This window comes from Conger conger, chromosome 6 (assembly GCF_963514075.1).
Source record: "Conger conger chromosome 6, fConCon1.1, whole genome shotgun sequence".
Taxonomy (NCBI): domain Eukaryota; kingdom Metazoa; phylum Chordata; class Actinopteri; order Anguilliformes; family Congridae; genus Conger; species Conger conger.
Window position 1 is genome coordinate 15072509 of NC_083765.1, and position 19269 is coordinate 15091777.

General features: G+C 42.1%; 1 protein-coding gene across 5 annotated transcripts; it reads right to left on the reverse strand.

Moving 5' to 3' along the window:
* Window positions 1-356: 356 nt before the first annotated feature.
* LOC133130750 (basic helix-loop-helix ARNT-like protein 1) lies at window positions 357-18540 on the reverse strand. Of its 5 annotated transcripts, none has more exons than XM_061245570.1 (19): window positions 18482-18540; window positions 11775-11838; window positions 11259-11406; window positions 9562-9582; window positions 8902-8940; window positions 8404-8442; window positions 7847-8004; window positions 7402-7481; window positions 7183-7275; window positions 6941-7058; window positions 6211-6360; window positions 5485-5731; window positions 4077-4183; window positions 3467-3617; window positions 2640-2728; window positions 2071-2179; window positions 1652-1745; window positions 1099-1192; window positions 357-1007 (listed from the first exon to the last, which is right to left on the reverse strand). In XM_061245570.1, exons 2-19 carry the CDS (start codon window positions 11785-11787, stop codon window positions 850-852), a joined length of 1908 nt encoding a protein of 635 aa, XP_061101554.1. In that variant the 5' UTR covers window positions 11788-11838; window positions 18482-18540; the 3' UTR covers window positions 357-849. The 5 variants fall into 5 exon arrangements, with proteins under 5 accessions (XP_061101554.1, XP_061101551.1, XP_061101552.1 ...); XM_061245567.1 differs by lacking the exon at window positions 18482-18540 and adding an exon at window positions 18306-18406; XM_061245568.1 differs by lacking the exon at window positions 18482-18540 and adding an exon at window positions 18054-18172.
* Window positions 18541-19269: the final 729 nt, after the last annotated feature.

Here is a 19269-nt window from a genome sequence, read left to right on the forward strand (position 1 = left end):
AACAGAAGGGATCAGCCCTTTGTTCTGTAATAATTAGTTATGTCTTTAAGACACCTTGGATTGGTTTTGCCCAAAAATACATCCATAAGAATCATCGAATATGATGTGTTGTGCTAAAATTAAGGCTCCACACTTAATGTGATTTGGCTGTATGGTGGATTTTGCGTATGTTTGAAAATATTTTCTTGGTGGCACTTGTGAAATTGTCTACCGTTTGCCTCTCCAGACTACTACCAAGCAGCCACTGGAGGGCAGTAGAACACAAAGACCTGATTTACACACAAGCTGAGAAAATGATGCACATCTAATAAAAAGGAGATGTGAAGTAATTCACTGAAAGTACACACAACAGTAGATTCCAGATAAATGTACATTTTATTTAAAAAATATCTCAATGCTGATGCAAGATACTTTTAACCATATATTTAGAGAAAAGATTTCTTACATGATTGAATAAACATGTATGTACAAGGAAATATTGAACATGGAAACATCTGTAGTGTAAAAACTCAAACACTAAAACAGCACGTGTGAAAGAAAATGGCACCCTGCCGGTGATCCTGGTGCATGGTAACTGCACAGAGCACCCGGAGAACCGGATCAGGACAGGAGGCGTTGACACTTCTGCTCCCGGTCAGTCAGAGGGCTTCAAATGCCAAACCGTCCCAGAATCCTTTGCGAGCCATGTCCGGAGCTTATATGATTCCTAGTTCTACCTGGCAGTGCTGAACCGAGTCCGGACCAGGTCCTGCTTATTCTCACGAGAAGAGCGTACCGTCCTTCCGCCAGTCCATCCCACGTCTCCCGCCCCGCCCCACTGGGTCTCCTCTCTGGGGGCAGGGAGGGCTCTCACAGAGGCCAGGGCAGGTCGCTGAAGTCCACAGGGCCCCCCAGCCCCGCGTCAGCCTCCAGCAGGCTCATGATGACCGCCATGGCCGCCTCGTCGTGACTGGGGCTGCTGGAGCCCGGCTCGTCCATGATGCTGATGCTCAGGTGAGAGTTCTCACCTGCAGCAGAGCAACCGTCAGTATTCACACACTCATCTACAGCTGGGGCTATTAGCTGTGTTAGAAGTAGTACATAGGGGGACAGACTTACTGGTGATGGAGTTGTTGGAGTATGGGTACCCAATGGAGTCTGGCCCTGGGATCATCCCTCCAGATGGGAGGTCTGGAATTCCGCCGTTTTGAATCTTAAATCAAGCAGAACTGGTTTAGTATGTCAGTGATGTTATACAAAACATTTGGCAGTTTGTTTTCATAAATTGACAATTCAATGTAGTGTCATGGTCTGTTCTCATTAGAACTATTTCAAAACCCCATGTGATTAACCATTAGGCCATTAGGCTCTGTTAAATAACCTTTTGTTCATTAGAATTATATTTTTATAGTTATGAGTCAACCCAGACAGCTGTACTATGACACATTTCATACAAAATAAGTGTCATTTGTGAAATACAAATTTTGGACTAGGTTGATAAGACTGACTGATTTAATGATTTAACCAAATGTAGGGGTTACTGGGAACAAGTGATCATGAAAATCAAATAATGAATGTGCCCTGAGTGTGTGTGAGATTGCACACATACATACATACATACATACATACATACAGACAGACAGACATACAGACAGACAGACAGACTCCCTACCTTCTTGCCCCCTGGGGAGGATGTGTCTGGCGGGGGGGTGCTGGTGATGTTGAGGGGACTAGAGCCACAGCTGGAGGGAGAAGAACCCCGAATCCTGCCAGGGAGAGACGCCGGTAAAAACGGTTACACTTCACGTTTTACACATTTACATTTGGCTCTATTACTACATTGTACATAATTAGTATGTACTAAATGTAGGCCAGGATTCATGCTGACCTACAAGCTAGCAGAATTACACAGCTCATCACTGAGGAGCAAGAGGAATAAAAACATCCATTTCTAAGTTAAACTATTTACAATGTGAAGAAGATTTACAGTAACAAAAAATATTGAACTAGAAACGGGAAGTCTCAAGATTAAATACAGATAAGTAAGGCAGATAATTAAGATGGATGCAGGATGTATTATGCTTCTCGTACCTCTGGATCTCCATCACTTCGTCAGCAATCATGCGCCCGATCTTGCCCGCCCCTGCCCGTGTGCCCCCTGGGATGCCAGGCACAGTCTGGAGAGCCCGTTTCCCGGTGCCTGCACCAAAAGCATGTCCGTCACCCAGGGCGCTAGGAAGCCTTTTAGCTGGCTGATTTCATGAAATGCATTTTATGTTACTGCTGTTTAACAAAGTATGTACAGCTGCCCCTTTCCTTTAAGTGACGTTTTTTTGCAGAATGTGACAGAAGCTATGCTTGTGATAGTTCTAGTGCTGTGACTCACCACATAAGTTAATGTAGACTGGTAATTCAGGGGAAAGTGGTTTTCAGTTGGACAGTGCACAAAAGAAACCTCACAGCCCTATCGGGGTTAATGCAGCTGGCAGTCATTAATGTTTCATATAAAGAGGTGAAAGATGCCCATTGAGGCTGTGGTTGTGGCTCTCTTTCACATCTTTGTATGAAAAATGAATGGCTACCAGCACTCTAATGCGCTGTCAGAACACACAAGTATGAGGCAGGGTCATCCTGCCCGGATATGAGGAGGGCGGACTCACCATCCCCTGCAGTCAGTACACTGTCCATGCTTTGCGGAGACGCGGTCAGCTGAGGATAGCCCGGCTCAGTGCCGTCAAGCGCACTGCCTCTGCAGGAGGGAGGGAGGGAGGGAGGGAGGGAGGGAGGAAGGTCCTTCAGTTCACACTTGAATAAGCATTCAGCCCACAGCCACTCAGCCATGTTCCTGTAGCCACGGTTAACACAGAGCCCCACTATGGATAATGCAGAGGGAAAAGTTACATATATACTGATATTATAACCCTGCAGCTAGCATAAACATCAGCAGTGCTGTACCTTGATTTGTGTACAGCAAAAGGTTTGCAGTATTTTTACTGAATCTCACAATATACCTTATACTGTATCTTCTTTAGCACAGCGACGGACAGTATGTGGATGCATACATTATTCAGCATACGTAGTGATACTGTATGTGGTTATCACAATGCTCTACCAACTCAGCCAACATACTTGGAACTCGCTGGGCACGGGAAATGAAAATGTAAGAAATGTTTACGGAGGAAGAAATGTATAGGCCTCATCATCAGTGAAATACAGTTGTGAGAAATTGCAACTGGCAATAAAAAGTGGCAAAAATCATCTGTTGACCCTTCAACATGCATCAGTGGAGGTGGAGAGGAAGGATTACTGCTTCATTTATTCAGTGGTAGAGACTGAGATAGCCAGGCTGGAAATTTGGCCAGTACTCCAGTTTGAAGTGCTATGGGATCTGATCAACAGCAGTTTCTTCGGCATGGTCCAGGAGTGGAAGAGGTTTATGAAGCAGGCTGGGAGATGTGTACTGGGACGTGGTGATGCTGACACTTACGAGACGACGGTGTTGGTGGAGACGATGTACTCCACCTCTTTGGTCCAGGGGTTCATGAAGCTGAACCAGCGACTCCTGAGGGTGATGAAGGACCCGTCCTTCACCTTGAACTTGTAACAGCTGGTGCTGATCTTCTCTCTCATCTGCAGAACTGACAAATGGCAGGCTGTGAGCTCAGAGAAGAGGTGTGTATGCATATTTTTTATTTATGCATAAATGCATTTATTCATTTTCCCAATAAATTCCCACATGCTAGGCCACCTGCATAGTGTACATTTCTACCGCTTTTGCAGCTGACTGCTTACTGAAGAAGTTCAGGTGAACTCTTGAAGTGAAGAACTCTGCCATTGACAAATGTGGATAGCAGTAATGGCTGGTCTTGTTCTCTTGTGGATGAGGACCTTTCTCTCTGGTTGAGTCAGATACCCTTGGATATCATAAGCTAGATCCCTTGAAATGCATCTGCTGCCCTTGTTGGATTCCCTGTGTCTGAGCCGAATGTTACTCATGTCACTCAAGGCAGTGTAACAGCGAGGAATCCGTCCTATCTAGCAGTACAAGGCAAAGCCCATGCCATGAACCGCCCAGCCGTTCTGCTCTGGACCGGTACCTTGTCTGTGGCATTCAGCCAGGTGGCCAATGTCATCCTGGTGGAAATATTCGTAGAACGACGTTCCCAGGAGCTCTTGGGGTAAATAGGCCAGAATCGCAGTTGCTCTGGATGTGGAGACAAGAGCATTTGTGAGGTTCTAAAAAACAAGCACTATGGAAATCAATTATGAAACCCGACTGAATGCAACAAAAATATTTCTTTGTATATTTCTACATGATTTGGTTGGTACAGCCCATGTACAGCGTGAACTCACATCAGAGTTCCCTGACAAAGGAAAATGAGCTCAGTGCAGACCCTCAAACGTTTTGTTTTTGTTCTGTAGAGCCAATTTGTCTCTCGGCTCTACAGAAAAGGGTGTTAAATTAACCATCTACAAATCATGGTCTTCAATTCCTTATATACTGGTAGTGTAATCAGGCATTATGGTATGGAGCTAGAGAGAGATGACTGTCTGGAGGGGAACCAGAGAGTTCCACTACACCAGATTCAGAAACCTATGACTGTAAATCTCAAGATCAGGAATTCAAGGCTTTGCCAAAACACGGAGGTATGAATGAATAAAAAAAATAATTTTAAAAGCTTTGAATCAACCGTTATTAAAAAAAGACCCATTGAAAAATATGTCATATCCACCCTCTGAATTAACTGGAACAGCCTGGGGGGGGGGGGGGGGGGTGTTACAGGAGCAGAGTGCTTTCGTATTTTTAGCCTGTGTTCTGTTCAGCCCCATGCTGAGGCTCCACTTGGCCCCTGTACAGGAAGCTGGGTCGCGGCTAAAATTGGAAGCTCTCTCCCACACACAAGCTGTGGCTCTAATTCCGAAGCGAGGAGGCTCAGGAGGCTGAGGATGGTGCGCAGGCCGAAGCTTCAATTCTCTCCAGGTTCCAGGCTCATCCGTTTGCATCCGCAGGTCTCAAAAACGAAGCCTGTTAATTCTGCTGAGAGGCTATGACTCAAAGCACCCTTAGCTGGAGGGAGGTCTCATCTCACAGGGAGACAGCAGCCCACAGCCTGCCTACTTTTGTGATGCTTACATTTATGTAGCTCTTATAATTTCCCCAGTTGCTATTTCTGAAAGTTCTGTGCCCGTGACAGTCGATCCCAGTCAAAATGTTAGATTACCAATCCATATATAACTTTGGAGTTCGGAGTGTGCTTCCGCAAAGCTCATTCCTCATCTGCGTAGTCGAATGCATCTCATTGCTTGGGATGTACTTTCCTTACTTGATATACGACAACGCTACCCAATACTTTAACAACAGCCTGGATTAAGCACAGTATCATCTTTCCCACTGTTTATAAAGCAATACATAAGATGTCTGAAGGTTTAAAAAAAACAACCAAAAACGGGTCTTTTGTTCCCATGAATTCAGACAGAGAAGCACGGTTCGACGAGTCCCCTCACCTCTGATCGACGAAGACGAACTTGCCATCGATGGCGTGGCGCGAGACGTACTCAGTGGGCTTGATGCGGATGTCGCTGTGGGTGGGCTGGGGCAGGATGTGGGGGTGCAGCCGGCCGATGGCCACCAGGCAGCTGAGGTTGCAGCCCTCGTTGTCAGGCTCGTTGTCCTCCTCCAGGCCCATCTTGGTGGGTGGCCAGCTCTTCAGGTATCCTGTGCTGTGGATGGTGCAGAAGCTCTTGCGGTCAGCTACCATTTTGGGGGACAAAAAAAAACAAAAACACACGTTCCCCCTCTGTCAGCAAAAGGCCTGCGCATCACAGAAAATGTCCGACTCCACTGCTTTAGTAAACACAGATTAATTTTTTCATAATGAATAGTTTTGTTCCGAAGAAACTATTGACCATATTAAACATGAACCTTTTCACAAACATGTAAACACCTCACAAGTTCCCAAGGAAAACTAAGCATCATAGGTCATGGGCCTCATTAATTAAATTGACATGTATATGATGTTGCAAAGTCATACAAGAATGGACTTAAACTGCTACTATTTATGACCTGCTGTGCTCAGATTCCCAATGGCAAAATTGGCTTATTTCACTTCAGTCCCTAGTGTCACACATAAGGAATGATGTGGATGGACGGCATGCACTGCTACAGGAATAATCTAAGAGGATGTGATATGGATCCAGCAGTATTGACAGCATGGAGGTCAGAGGGGGTACCTTTCTTTTTGGAGCAGGTGGAGGGGAACTCTTTGTCCTCCATCTTCACCGAGGGTTTGTTGCACTTCATTCGGCAGAAGAAGGAGCGCCTGGCCCCAGAGCACAGCCGGGACGGGCTGGGGGCGATGTCCGTCTTCACGGGGAGACCAGCTGAAGACACCGTACAGCACTCCATTATCACCCCACCCTGCTGCTGGCATTACCGCAGTTACACAGCCACTGCCACTCCTGCCTTTATACTGTTACCCTCTGTACTGCTGCTGCATTGCTAGGGGTATAATGGCTTTCCAAATCCATCATTCAGTGTAAACCTTCATTTGTGAGCCACAGATTGGCTTGGTTTTTCAGGGGAAAAATTAAAAGCTAAACTTTAAAAGCAAAAAGTTTCTTTATGAAACAGTTTTTTTTATATCAGTTATAATAAACAGTACATGAAGAACATTTACTGACCATCTCTATGATAGAGTAAAATAACAGCTTAAATGATTTTCATTAGAAAGTTTTGAAATTGTCAGGAAAAAAATCCTCACGGATGACAAACCACTATTTTAACCACTGTTATGTTATTATTGTCATTATTACTGTTTATTATTACACCCATCATATTGTTACTGCGACTGTTTCTCTTACAGTGTCACATCATTATTGCTTACTACTCTTACACCGTTACATGATTACTCTAGTTGCATAATTACTACTACAAGGGTGAGGCTGTATATTGGGTCTTTACTTTTGGCATCAATGAGTCGCTCCCGTGGTGCTGTGTCTGATGAGGACAACTGCTCCTTGACTTTGGCAATGTCTTTCGGATGCAGATAGTCAAACAGACTCTGTCCAATCAAATCGTTCTGGAGAGAGAGAGAGCGTAAATAACATCATAAAAATGACATACGCTTGTGTATATTTTATCTCTTCAGATAATAATTATGACAATATCAAAATGAGTTTTTGTAGCCTTGGGACAGAACATACTTGGCTGTAATTCAGGATTTTATAGACCGACTCTGACACAAAGAGAATCTTCCCACGGTCACAGCCAACGACAAACAGAAAGCCATCAGCAGCCTGTTGGGAGAAGTGAGAAGGTACGTTATCTTCGCTTCCTCTCATGACAAGAAGCAGGGGAGGTTTGTCGCACACACACACTCACACACACACACACACACACACACACAAAGCCATGTAACTTACCCTTAATATTAAGTGTTTCAGCTCATCGTCTGAAAGGAAAGCTGGTTTGTAGTTTGCCTCTGTGTAAGGGTTTGCAGCACCTGAGAAAATATATTATGCTTTTATTTTGTGATATAATGTGATGTAATTTCAGCGGGGGCTATAATCAGTGGTAAACAGCAGAGATGACCACAGAACTGAGTAGGGCTAGATCCAGTGGCTGTAGTGCGAGCTGAGAATGTAAACCACAGAACCTTAGCTTAACCAATCCCCACAGGTAGGTGGGTTTTCCTGAGAGAACAAAATGAACGGTACTATTATAGCTACCTTCCCACCCGCTGTACTGCCCACTCACCGCACCCCCACTGTACACAGATGCAATGAGGTGTCAGCCTTCTGCCGGATACATTTTCCCGTCCGTAGGCACCCTACGGTTGTTGCTAGGATACCAAAGTCTGACTCTCACCTCGTAGCGTCTTCATGTGCTGTACAGCCATGCGTAGCACGGTCAGTTTGTCCAGCTTGCGGGACATGGCATTGCAGGTGGGCACCAATGACGCCAGCTCATCGATGAAGCTGTTCATCTTGTCCCGCCTCCTCTTCTCGATCTGGCTGTGGGCCTCCCTGTCACAACAAACAGCGGAAATGGAGCTGAACCCAACCCATAATGTGCAGCTGATGCGCTCGCAGTGAGAATGAAAACTGAGAATGAAAACTGAAGGCCATAGAGGGAGATACACCAATTCCGTGATTATGAAAATATTCCCATAAAGACATAGTGAGTTTGAGTCTACATTAGCACCCCCTGCTACTCTGCAGGCACCTACAACCATCTGTGAGAGAGTATGTCTCTCCTCCAACCGGTGCTAGCTCTCTCCTGTAGGACTGTGTGGGCTGGGGTGCGGATGTGGATAGTATTCACTGACTTGTGGCACACGCTGCGATTCCAGAAGCATGATTTACTATCCAAAACTGTACAAAATATAGGGCCCTGACATTCCAGGAGTGAAAGGTGCCCCGTACCTGGCATTCTTAATCCGGCCTGGCTGCTCCACACAGTCCCTGAGGAGAGAGGGGGGAGGAGATGTTCAAGGGCAAAACCTATTGCTATGCAATACAGTGTGTAAGGCGTTAGGAAAGAGCCTCTGCAAGTAAGACAGGGTCTCTGTGTGGCAGCTTGTTGCAATATTATTTATTTGGAGGATGTTCTTACCCAGAGAACCTAACAATGCAACTACAAGATACAGTAACTTGATGTAAGTGCAACAAGAGCATAAGTACAGGACAGCCAAGAAGACTGATCTTGAAGCTGATACTGAAACATACACATCCAATAGAATCTGTTTTCTGATTCAAGATGATAAGAATGTACAGAGAATTAAACCTTACACAACCTGTTCACTGTGCTATCGCTGCCATCACATCTTCAGTATTAGTATTATAACTTCCAGTATTAAATAGCAACTAAAATATACAAATCTACTGCAATAACAATGATCCATATTACATTTTTGAGTTTACCTTCCAAGTTGTTTATCTTTGTCTGTGTCCATGCTGTCACTTCAAAACAAGAAAAATAACAAGAGTTACTTGCAAGAAATGTAAATAATTGTGATAATTAGCTTGTGTCCTGAAAATAGTGGAACCAGGCAAGAAATTGCACCTGCTATCAGGGAAATAAACACAAAGCAGACAAACCCTGATCTAAAGCTGATGCTATTACTGTATGTATATGATGTATAAGTCATATACAAATAAATATATACAAATCTGATTTAAGATTATCTTTTATAGTACATTTCCTGTCTTTACAGTGTCTTTTACAGTCACCCATGTGTACCGGTATATTAGCAAAGAATTATTAATAAACATATAATTATGAATTTATCTCAAAGCAACAAACAGGATTGCCAGTGTTAAAAGCTGACTAATATTCAGTAGGAGTCATAATTTGTAGTACATTAAAAGAATAGGTGACTTATAAAATTGTATTTGCAAGTATACTCGATCACACATACTGCCACTCAGTATCTACTGAGTTTCACTGCAGTATAACTATAAAAAACAGCAGAAATAGTGTTTTCAGTGTCTCTAGTCTTTTAATCTGAGTCTGGAAAGTGATACAAAACTTATGTCAAACATTTATAAAATTAATAAATAAAACATTTTGTGAATACTTACTCAAAAGGAAATCCATCAATTCTGCAAAAGCAAGTACATTCATTGGTTAAGGTTCCAGCAAGCATGTAGGGGCCAATGTGTCATAATATACCACAATATCCATGTACAGACCCCTCCAAAAGTATTGGAACCACAAAGTTTTGCAATACACTGACTATATATCTGGGGTTGAGATAAAAAGATAAACACAAGACAAGAGTTCAGAATTTCAACTTTTATTTCCTGGTATTTACACCTAGATGGGATAAACTACTTTGTTATCAGACCGCACAAATTTTAGGTGAGCAAAAATAGTGGAGCAGAAAGTATTTAAGTAAATAACACGTTGTTTGTTTCAGGGGAGTTTTCCCTTCAATTGTGTCTGGTGACCAGCCAGTCTAAAACCATCCACATTTTCTCCCTAATGAAGTCCTTTGTTGTGGTGGCAGTGTGTTTTGGGTCATTGTCTTGCTGCACGATGAAGTTCCTCCCAATTAGTTTGGAATTCTCTGTAAGTTGGCAGACAGCATGTTTTTGTAGACTTCTGAATTCATCCTGCTGCTACCATCATGAGCTACATCATCAATAAAGATTAGTGAGCCCACTCCAGAAGCAGCCATGCAAGCCCAAGCCATGACACTTCCTCCACCGTGCTTCACAGATAAGCTCATATACTTTGGATCATGAGCAGATCCCTTCTGATTGTGGTTCATTTTGGTCTCATCAGCCCATAAAACTTTGTTCCAGAACTTTTGTAGCTCATCTGTGTAATTATTTGCAAATTGTAATCTCGCCTTCCGATTCTTACTACTGATAGGTGGTTTGCATCTTGTGCTCTCTAAATCTGTATCTTTGAATAGTTGTTTGAGATACCTTCACCCCTACCCTGTAGAGATTGTTTGTGATGTCACTGACTAATGTTTTGGGGTTTTTCTTCACAGCTATCACAATGTTTCTGTGAACTCCTGTTGTTTTCCTTGGTCGACCTGTTCGATGTCTGTTGCTCAGTACGCCAGTGATTTATTTCTTTTTCAGGACATTCCAAGTTGTACAGCTATCCCCAATGCTTGTGCAATGGCTCTGATTTCCCCTCTTTTATAAGCTTCAAAATGGCTTGCTTTTCACCCAAAGACAGCTCTCTGGTCTGATCTTTTCTAATACAATTGCAGTCTTCCAAAGCTAAACCCAAGGCTAAAACCAAGAGTAGACATACAGAACTATGTATTGTTTAACCAATCAATCTAACAGGACACACCTGGGCAACAAGAAATAACTGTCAGTCACATGTTCCAATATTTTTTTTCTCCTAAAAATTGGGTGGTCTGATACAAAAGGTGATATGTTCAAGTTGTTTTTAACAAATCTAGATAAATAATACCAGGAAATAAAAGCTGAAATTAGGCTCTGTCATCTCATGTACATGTTTTGACTTGAAACTCTATTGTCTTCAGTGTATACCAACAACAAAGGAATTAACCTTTAATTAAGGGACTGTAAATCCTAGTAATAGAACACATATTCCAAATTGATCCCATTTACGCCATAATTGTCCAATAATGAAAAGTTAATTATGCCATTATTCTCAAGAATACATGGTAATCAAATATGTTCTGTAGTGATGAATGTCATATTAAAGGAAAACATGCATTACTGCCTCCCCTCTGAGGGATTGTACCACACAGTATCTGAAAGGCTCTGTTGGTGGGCAGGGGGCTTACTGGTAATCGGTGGAGCTGCCCTTCCTCTTCCGTGTGTAATCAATGCCTGAAGTGTTGATGGAGCTGCTGATCAGGTTGGTGGCTCCGGGGGACATGAACTCATTCATTGTTGAAGAAATGTCCATTCTTTGGTCTGCCATTAGATCATCTAGAGTAGTAAGGAATAGACAATATATATTCTGGTCCCCTGATTTATTGGCATGCTAAAAATAAAGCGATACATAACATCTTACCTTCCACACCTAGTAGCTATGCTTTACATAATAGTTTATGTACAGCATACAGAAACTATACTGTAGATATACTGATAAATAATGTGATCGTTTACAAATATCAAATAGGAAAATTATTTTTTATAATCCTTGGAAATAGTTTGTGCTAACAGAAAATAACATATTAACAACCATCATCACCAGTGTCATAATCATAAATGAAGCAATGAATCAAATCATATATAAGTTATCCAATGCTTTTCAGATATCACAAAACAGAGAGCCTGCCACTTTGGACACTCACCACAAATGTTCATTCAGGTGGCTGTTCTCAGAGCATCTCAATCTGTGTTCACAGATTCTCCAATCTGGAAAGGAAGCAAGGACAAGCCTGAACCTTAATGGCCTGCTTAGATAACCAGTTTCGTAACACAGCAATACTGTTGATTTCCTACACGGCAAAACGAGCCAGAAATATATCCACCGATAACACTAACAGGTCTTGCATTAAAATGCTACCCAAACTGGTCTTGCATAAGAAATACTACCTACATATTAGCCTCACTGCTGGGGCTACAGGGAGGACTCTGCATCATGTTGTCATGCTGTGACTCATGCATTATTTCTGCAGCTCAATGTGTCAATGCAGGAAACAAACACATCCGGCAGACGTGGATGGCCTGGATTCCACCAACATTTACACGTAACATTTACATACAAATACAAGGGTTTTATTTTCACCATTTACACAGTTTGCAATTCTAACTATATTTGAACAGTCAGTGTCTCAAAAAGGCAAAAACATACAACATAAACTGTAAGGAACAGGATAAAATGTTATTTCTATTTACCAAGACAGCATTTTTGTTTATTTATGCGGAGGACTGAAACACCTTTATTTTATTAGTCGTTGGGTTATGAACCTTTTATAGTATGTAGTTGGATAAGAACCTCACAACACCGAATTGACAAAAAAGGAGCATACAGGTTTTTTTCATATTATTTTTTATTAATTGTATTTAAACTATATTTATTAAGTCAATGCTAAGTGGATGAGTGTTGACACCGGCCCAGCTGAAGGTAGTGGGATCAAAGTTGCTGAGGACACATATGTTCAAAGGGTTAGGTTACTGGGAGAGACTTTCATTTAATGAAACTAAAAACAAGGCTTTAGCCAAACATGGATTTTGAATCCAGTTCCTGGAAACAAGACTCTGGTTTCACAGAGATAAGTCCATTTTTTTTTCTAAGTCTGTTGTTCCTGTATCATATTCTGAAAACCACACTTGACGCAAACAGTGTACATGACTCGGTCCAGCATTTCTAGATTTGCTTTTCTACTGGAAGATTTCACAAAATTTCCAAACAGTTTTCTTCTCAGAGATCCTTCTAGATATTTTGCTAACTCAATGAAGTACTTCTCAAAAAGCCTAAAGGAATCAATAGATTAATAAATCAAAGTAAACTGTCAGTTTCTTTTGTCTGTCATTTTACTTGAACCTCAAAAAACATCCTGAAGAATCACAACTACCATTAAAAATGATGGTGGCACCCTGATTCTCTAACCCGACCAGAACTAAGGCATGAAAACATTTGTGTTCCAACCTAATTAGCCTTGATTTTACATGGGTCTGTTTTTCTGCAGCTCCTTCCTCCCCTATACTTACACAATATCAGTACAATCACGTACAATCATGTGACTGAACAAAGGTGAATCGTGAAAGCTTATTTATGTTAACACAGTCCACGTGCCCATGCGGACATTTGGATCATTAACTGTTATAACCTAAATCATAATCCATATGCCCTGGCAGACAAATATTTAGGTTATTATTGGTATTCTTGGGGCACACAGAAGCAGAAGAACACACACACACACACACACACAAATACACACAAAACAAATGGGTGGTCTGATCAGGTAATTTGTGGTGCTCTGGTCTCCAGGATACCAACCCCCCCCAGTTGAAAACATGCCATGTTGGGAACTTCCAGAGGATGTCACAGTGGAACAGACCACTCCTCTCAACCAGTAGGTCAGTAAATGAGTCCTGAAATCTGAAGGAGAAGACAAGCACCTGCACGTAACCAGTGGTCCCATTTCACCAGCTTCCAGCCCTCATCCCTACGACAGGACACTGCCCCTACACCATTTACACAAAGATGCCACTGCTAATTCATTTTCTCTATACAGTCACACATACTGCCACTCTCTTCACAACTTGAGTCTCACTGCGTGTGTATGTGTGTATGTGTTCATGCTTGAGTGAGTGAGAGAGAGAGAGAGAGAGAGAGAGAGAGAGAGAGAGAGAGAGAGAGAGAGAGAGAATTCGGGTCAGGGTGAAAGTAGGTCAGCCGAATCCTCGTCCACTGAACAGCACCTAATATTCTGCCACCCCAAAAACTTGCTTGGAGTCCTTAATTTCCTTGCTAGGTTCTTATTAAAGGTGCAGCTGCCATTTATTTATTGAACATGTCAGTGCCCCTGCCTTGCACACAGATATACACCACTGAACAGAATTTTACCCAAGAGGGTAAATCCCTAAGGAGATTACTCAGACAGCAAAGTGCATGCCTGCTTCTTTATACTTCTTTTCTAAAATCACAATCTTTAGAACTTTCACCTACATACCAAACAACCTAATAAACGACTAAGCTTCCTCTTACACTTCAGAGTGGAAACACAGGGAATACAACACTGTTTATCATCACCATTCACAATTGTGATGTAGGTGGGTAGAGGTGGGGTGTGGGGGGAATGGTCTGATGGCTAGTGCCACACAAGTGTAGAAATGGGAAAGGCAGCGTTCCTGTGATTTGATCCAGCGCTTTTCTCCAGGGATGTGGACAGTCAGGCGCCTGGTGAGACAGGTACTGATGGACACGTGAAGCTCCAGAGACAGGCAGGACTGCTTTATCGTGTCCATCAATAGTAGAACCCCAAACACTGGCAATCTGCCAGTAATGGAAAAACATTTAATGCAGCCAATCTGTCCATCATTGGAGCACTGGCTTCCTAAATGGAGGAGTGCACCCAACCCAACTCAGGAAAATACACCATCACATTACTGGCAGAACCCTTCACGGCTGGAACAAAGCACTCAGGCCTGTAGGCTTCATTAGGAGTGTGTTATGTGCAAGTGTCCCTTTTCAATAATATGGTAAAGGATGACTCATCTGACTATATCACATTTCTTCACTGCTTGGTGGTCCATTTCATATGGTTTTTGCACAAATGTACTCCCTGGACATGTAATGAGTTGGATTAGGGTCACTGGCCTGTTTGGCCTTATGAATGTGTGTTGAACATGATGTTGAATATCTGACAACCTCTCAGGACACAGAACACAAATGGCATGGATACTGAGTGGGCTGCAGTAGAGAGAGAGAGAGCAAGCGGGTGTTGCGGTTTGAATTCACCTCATTTAAGGCGTTGATATCTACGTTACATTACGCACTACTTTCACTTATAAATTTGCAGGCGGGAGAACATGAATGTTAAGATATCATTACATTACATTACAGGCATTTGGCAGATGCTCTTATCCAGAGCAACGTACACTCACTGAGCACTTTATTAGGTAAACCTGTACAGCAGCTTGTTAATGTAAATATTGAATCAGCCAATCTGTCAGCGGTTATTTAGACCAAATGTCAGAGTGTTGAAAAAATGTGATCTAAGTGACTTTGATCGTGGAATTATTGTTGGTGACAGACAGGGTGGTTTCAGTATCTCAGAAACTGCTGATTTTCACGCACAACAGACATTGCAGAGAATGTTGATGATAGTGGTCAGAGGAGAAGGCCAGACTGGTCGAAGCTGACAGGAAGGTGACAGTAACGTAAATAACCATGCATTGCAACAATGGTATGCAGAAGAGCATATCTGAAAACACAACATGTTAAACCTCTAAGTGGATAGGCTACAGCAGCAGAAGACTTAATAAATAAATTTAAAAAGTCTAATAAATACATAATATAGTGCTCACTGAGTGTATAATATAGTACAAAACCATAGCCAGGGACAATGGCTAATGAGTAAGATTAATGATTGAGGTGTAGGTCTGTGCTAGGCGCACAGGAAAGATTAAATTCTTTCTTGTTTGAGGTTACAAGAGAGATTAGCAGTTAATGTGTAGGAGTAGTTTTGAATGGAGCTAGCAGGAATGTTTAAAAGTTGATATGCTGGTTTGAAGCAGGGTAGCACGACAGATTAACAGTTGATTTTATGGTTTGAGGTTGGGCAGGAGGAAGGACTGGTGGTCACTGTGTATGTTTACAAGGTGAAGACCTCTGGAAATATGAGCTGCTGAAACTCCTGCTCAAGTCCACTGCCATGCTAAGGGCATTCATCTGAGTCTGACTTACAGTTGCAGTCACCACCAAGACAGCACCCATACCAGACCTGGGTGGGTCAAATACGTAGGCCCTAATCATTTCGGATTCAAATACCTTTCTGTGCAAATTGATCTTGCCTGGCGCAAACAAGAGGACCAGAAGGCAGGGTTTGCACTTTGAGTGTTTCATAGGTTTCACCCAGGTCACACTGATACCTGTTACAGGGAAAACAGGATCATTCAAACAATACATGCTCACCATATTCCATGTCAACTGCATGACAGGATCAAATTTATCTTTGCCATTCTTCCTTCCTATCTCCCAATAAAGTTTGAGTGTGAGGGCATAAATGATCCTACTCTTTTTGTTATTCCCTGAAAGCTTTCCATATGGAAACACTAACACAAACCAAGCTTTCCGTATGGAAACACTAACACTCACCCTGCTAGCTTGGAAACATTTCTTGAAATAGTTTTTTTTTCCTACGTTAAGAGAGTGAGACTCAAAACCAGGGGAGCGCTGGGGGAGAAACAGAACCGTGTACCGTGCAGCAATACAACAAACTTCAAACTGGGTCAACCTTTCTGGCGCCAGTATCCTCATTCTGCAGCAAGCTCTGCAGTTTCACTGCTTAGTGTGATTAAAATATAGATGAGGAGGAGTGCACTGAGAACTAGTCACCACATTTGATTTAGCTGAGACATACTCTACCATGTGCCAACACTGCTGATGTCCTCCATACTCAAATCGTGCCGTTTTCTTTACAGACCGTTAGCCTACTTTACAATGTCCACTATCACAAAAAAGAACAGGAGAGAGTTGCTCTTGGGCCTATGAACAAAATTAAAACAATAAAATAAAATAAAAAAGATTTTTAAAGAATCCACTCTATTTTCTCTGTGAAAGTTGAACCACTTTGTTCTGCATTTCTGGGCAGACGTTATGTAAAAACAGAGGGAGAGAGGAGAGAGAGATTCAGCTCATCCAATGACTAATGGCTAACAGCTTGATGATACACACACTGTGAGGGAGCTGAAATCTGTACAAGGTGCCGAATGGCAGACATGTACCCATGCCCTAAAATGTCCTTCTGAGCCTGACATGGTAGTATTCTCGAAAGACGAAATATATTTTAACAATGAAGCCCAAGGCATAAAAATCCCCAAAGGCACACAAAGGTTACTTTGCAGACCAAAGCTGAAACTATAATGTATACATGTAGGTCAAACATTGTTTTATTTCTCTACCTTACTTTACATACAGTACATTGGCCTTTTACCACAGTTGGCTAATTAAAGACAGCATATAATTTACTGTACAAACCCTTATATTAAATACACAGCATAGTCTGGTTTTCATGTTGTGAAATTGCTTGTAGGCCTACTTCGGAACATAGAGTTTAACCTTTATGACATGACATCTGCTTTTACTTCTTGTACAAATGATTATCAATGACATTTAATTTTTTTTTTACTATTGATAGATAGGTGTCAAAAAGCATACATGCATATATTTCATGCATCTCTTTAAAAAAAAACGTGTCACATATTTTGGTATCCCTGGTATGGTGGTTTATAACTGCGTCTATCTCCATGAACTTTGTATTCTCATCCTAATTTTATGCACGACTGTGAACCAGCACAAAGCTATCGATTTCAGCCGTCTGTTTTAATTTTCGAGTCTGTGTATGTTGACACATAAAATAACAGCTGTATCCTCTGTCCTTCAGACTGGTATATCCACATCTGCACCAGAACGTGTGGTGCATATAATTTACGAGTGGAATACAATCTTCTGCGCATTGTCACATCGATTATGCTAGTATAAATCCAGTTCCTGTCCTCCGAATTCTCACCGTAGCCTACACTAGACGTCTGAGGAAAACACTTAATAAAAATAATGATAGCCAGCAAAAATACCAAGGACAGCGTATTGCCTCTGCAAGACGTTGCGAGCGATTAAGATTTCAATACACCATGATGCACCGTTCCAACCGTTTAAACTGACAGCTGTCAAAAACCAATGGCATTTGTAAAATTACCCTTAAGTGAAAAAGAAATCTTGCTAAATGTAGACTGAATCGCAATTTCAATAACGATACTTCCTTATTTGTTCAAACAACACTTAGCATTGCTGAAACCGCAGCTGTTAACACGACTTACAGACCATTTTGACATCGGGATTACTTTACGTACAGTAACAATCTAGCTATCAAATCGGTTTAAAAAGACGAACAGTAACCTACCGATTGCTCTGGTGCGTGGTCGTGATCAGGATAAAATTCCAAACCCGATTCTTTCCTGACGTTAAATCCTGCCCTACGCCTTTAAAAGTTATGTAGTACAGTGATGGGCTGCCCCTCCTCTCTAGCAAAAGACGACAGTAAAGGTTTGTAGCTAGGGAGCTACTGAAAACACAACAAAATATAACATCTTTTTAAAGCAATTCACAGTTAAAGGCTAGCATGAACAACAACAATTCTGAAAAACCTACTTACGCGGGAAAGGTGGGGAACCACGTGCGAACCCTATCAAATAAATAATGTGATTTACAGCTGCGGGTTATGACCTACTTTCTCTCCTCTGTGTCTATCGCACCACTAACCTACTTTTTCAGCCAATTGCGTCCCTGGAATAGCCTACGTAAATCTGATAGCCAATCAGACATACATACCGGAACCAAATAACCAGTGGAAATAGCGACGGCCAAAACAAAAAAAAAATCCAATGAATTGCACTGTATGCGTACTTGCAGATTCCGTAGTAAAACACGCCTCCCTACGTAGGAAGTCCCCGTGTTTGCGCAATGATAGGCTACTGTTCGAATTGCTATGATTAATTATAGCCTGTGCACGCCCTAACTCAACGACATCCCGGTGGCAGAACTGTATGACCCGGTAATGCTTATTTTACTGATATAGGATGAATGTAGGTTGAAGATGCACTTTGATGGTTACGCAAATACCTTTCTCACATTCCAGAAAACATATGGGGGCCAAGCATCAAGGGATTATTATTATTAGTAGTGTTTGTGTGCATGAGGGAATGAGGGGCGTCAACTGAAAAGCATAGCAGCGCTATATAAATGCGGTCCATTTTCCATCCTCTCTGATTTTGTTTCTATTTCATTTGCACAATTTATAACCATATGTATGCCAGCAACCTTCTTATATGTTTATTTATCATTTATTGTCCACCTCTCCCTTGTTACAGTTTCTTTTTCTGCCCTTCCTCGTTGTGTCTGCATAGGACATTTTACTTTGCGCTCGTGTCTGTCCACCTTCCACATTCCATCTTCCATTTCCCTTTTCTCATATCGCATTAGCCCACTTCATGATTACCCCCACAGTGAAAACATGTAGCCTGGTCTTTAGTCAATTTGCAGTCCTCCTCCATACACCAATTGTCCCCACACCTTCTGCACACTTTTCCTACATACTGCTGCCATTTGCCCATAGACCT

Bases quoted from the DNA above. Each gene is read 5' to 3' on its own strand.
- LOC133130750 (XM_061245570.1), bottom strand. The intron at 9,583-11,258 runs GTAAGCCCCCTG...TTGCTTTTGCAG, and splicing joins GGCAGCTCCACCGATTACCA to AATTGATGGATTTCCTTTTG. The intron at 1,746-2,070 runs GTACGAGAAGCA...TCTCCCTGGCAG, and splicing joins GAAGTGATGGAGATCCAGAG to GATTCGGGGTTCTTCTCCCT.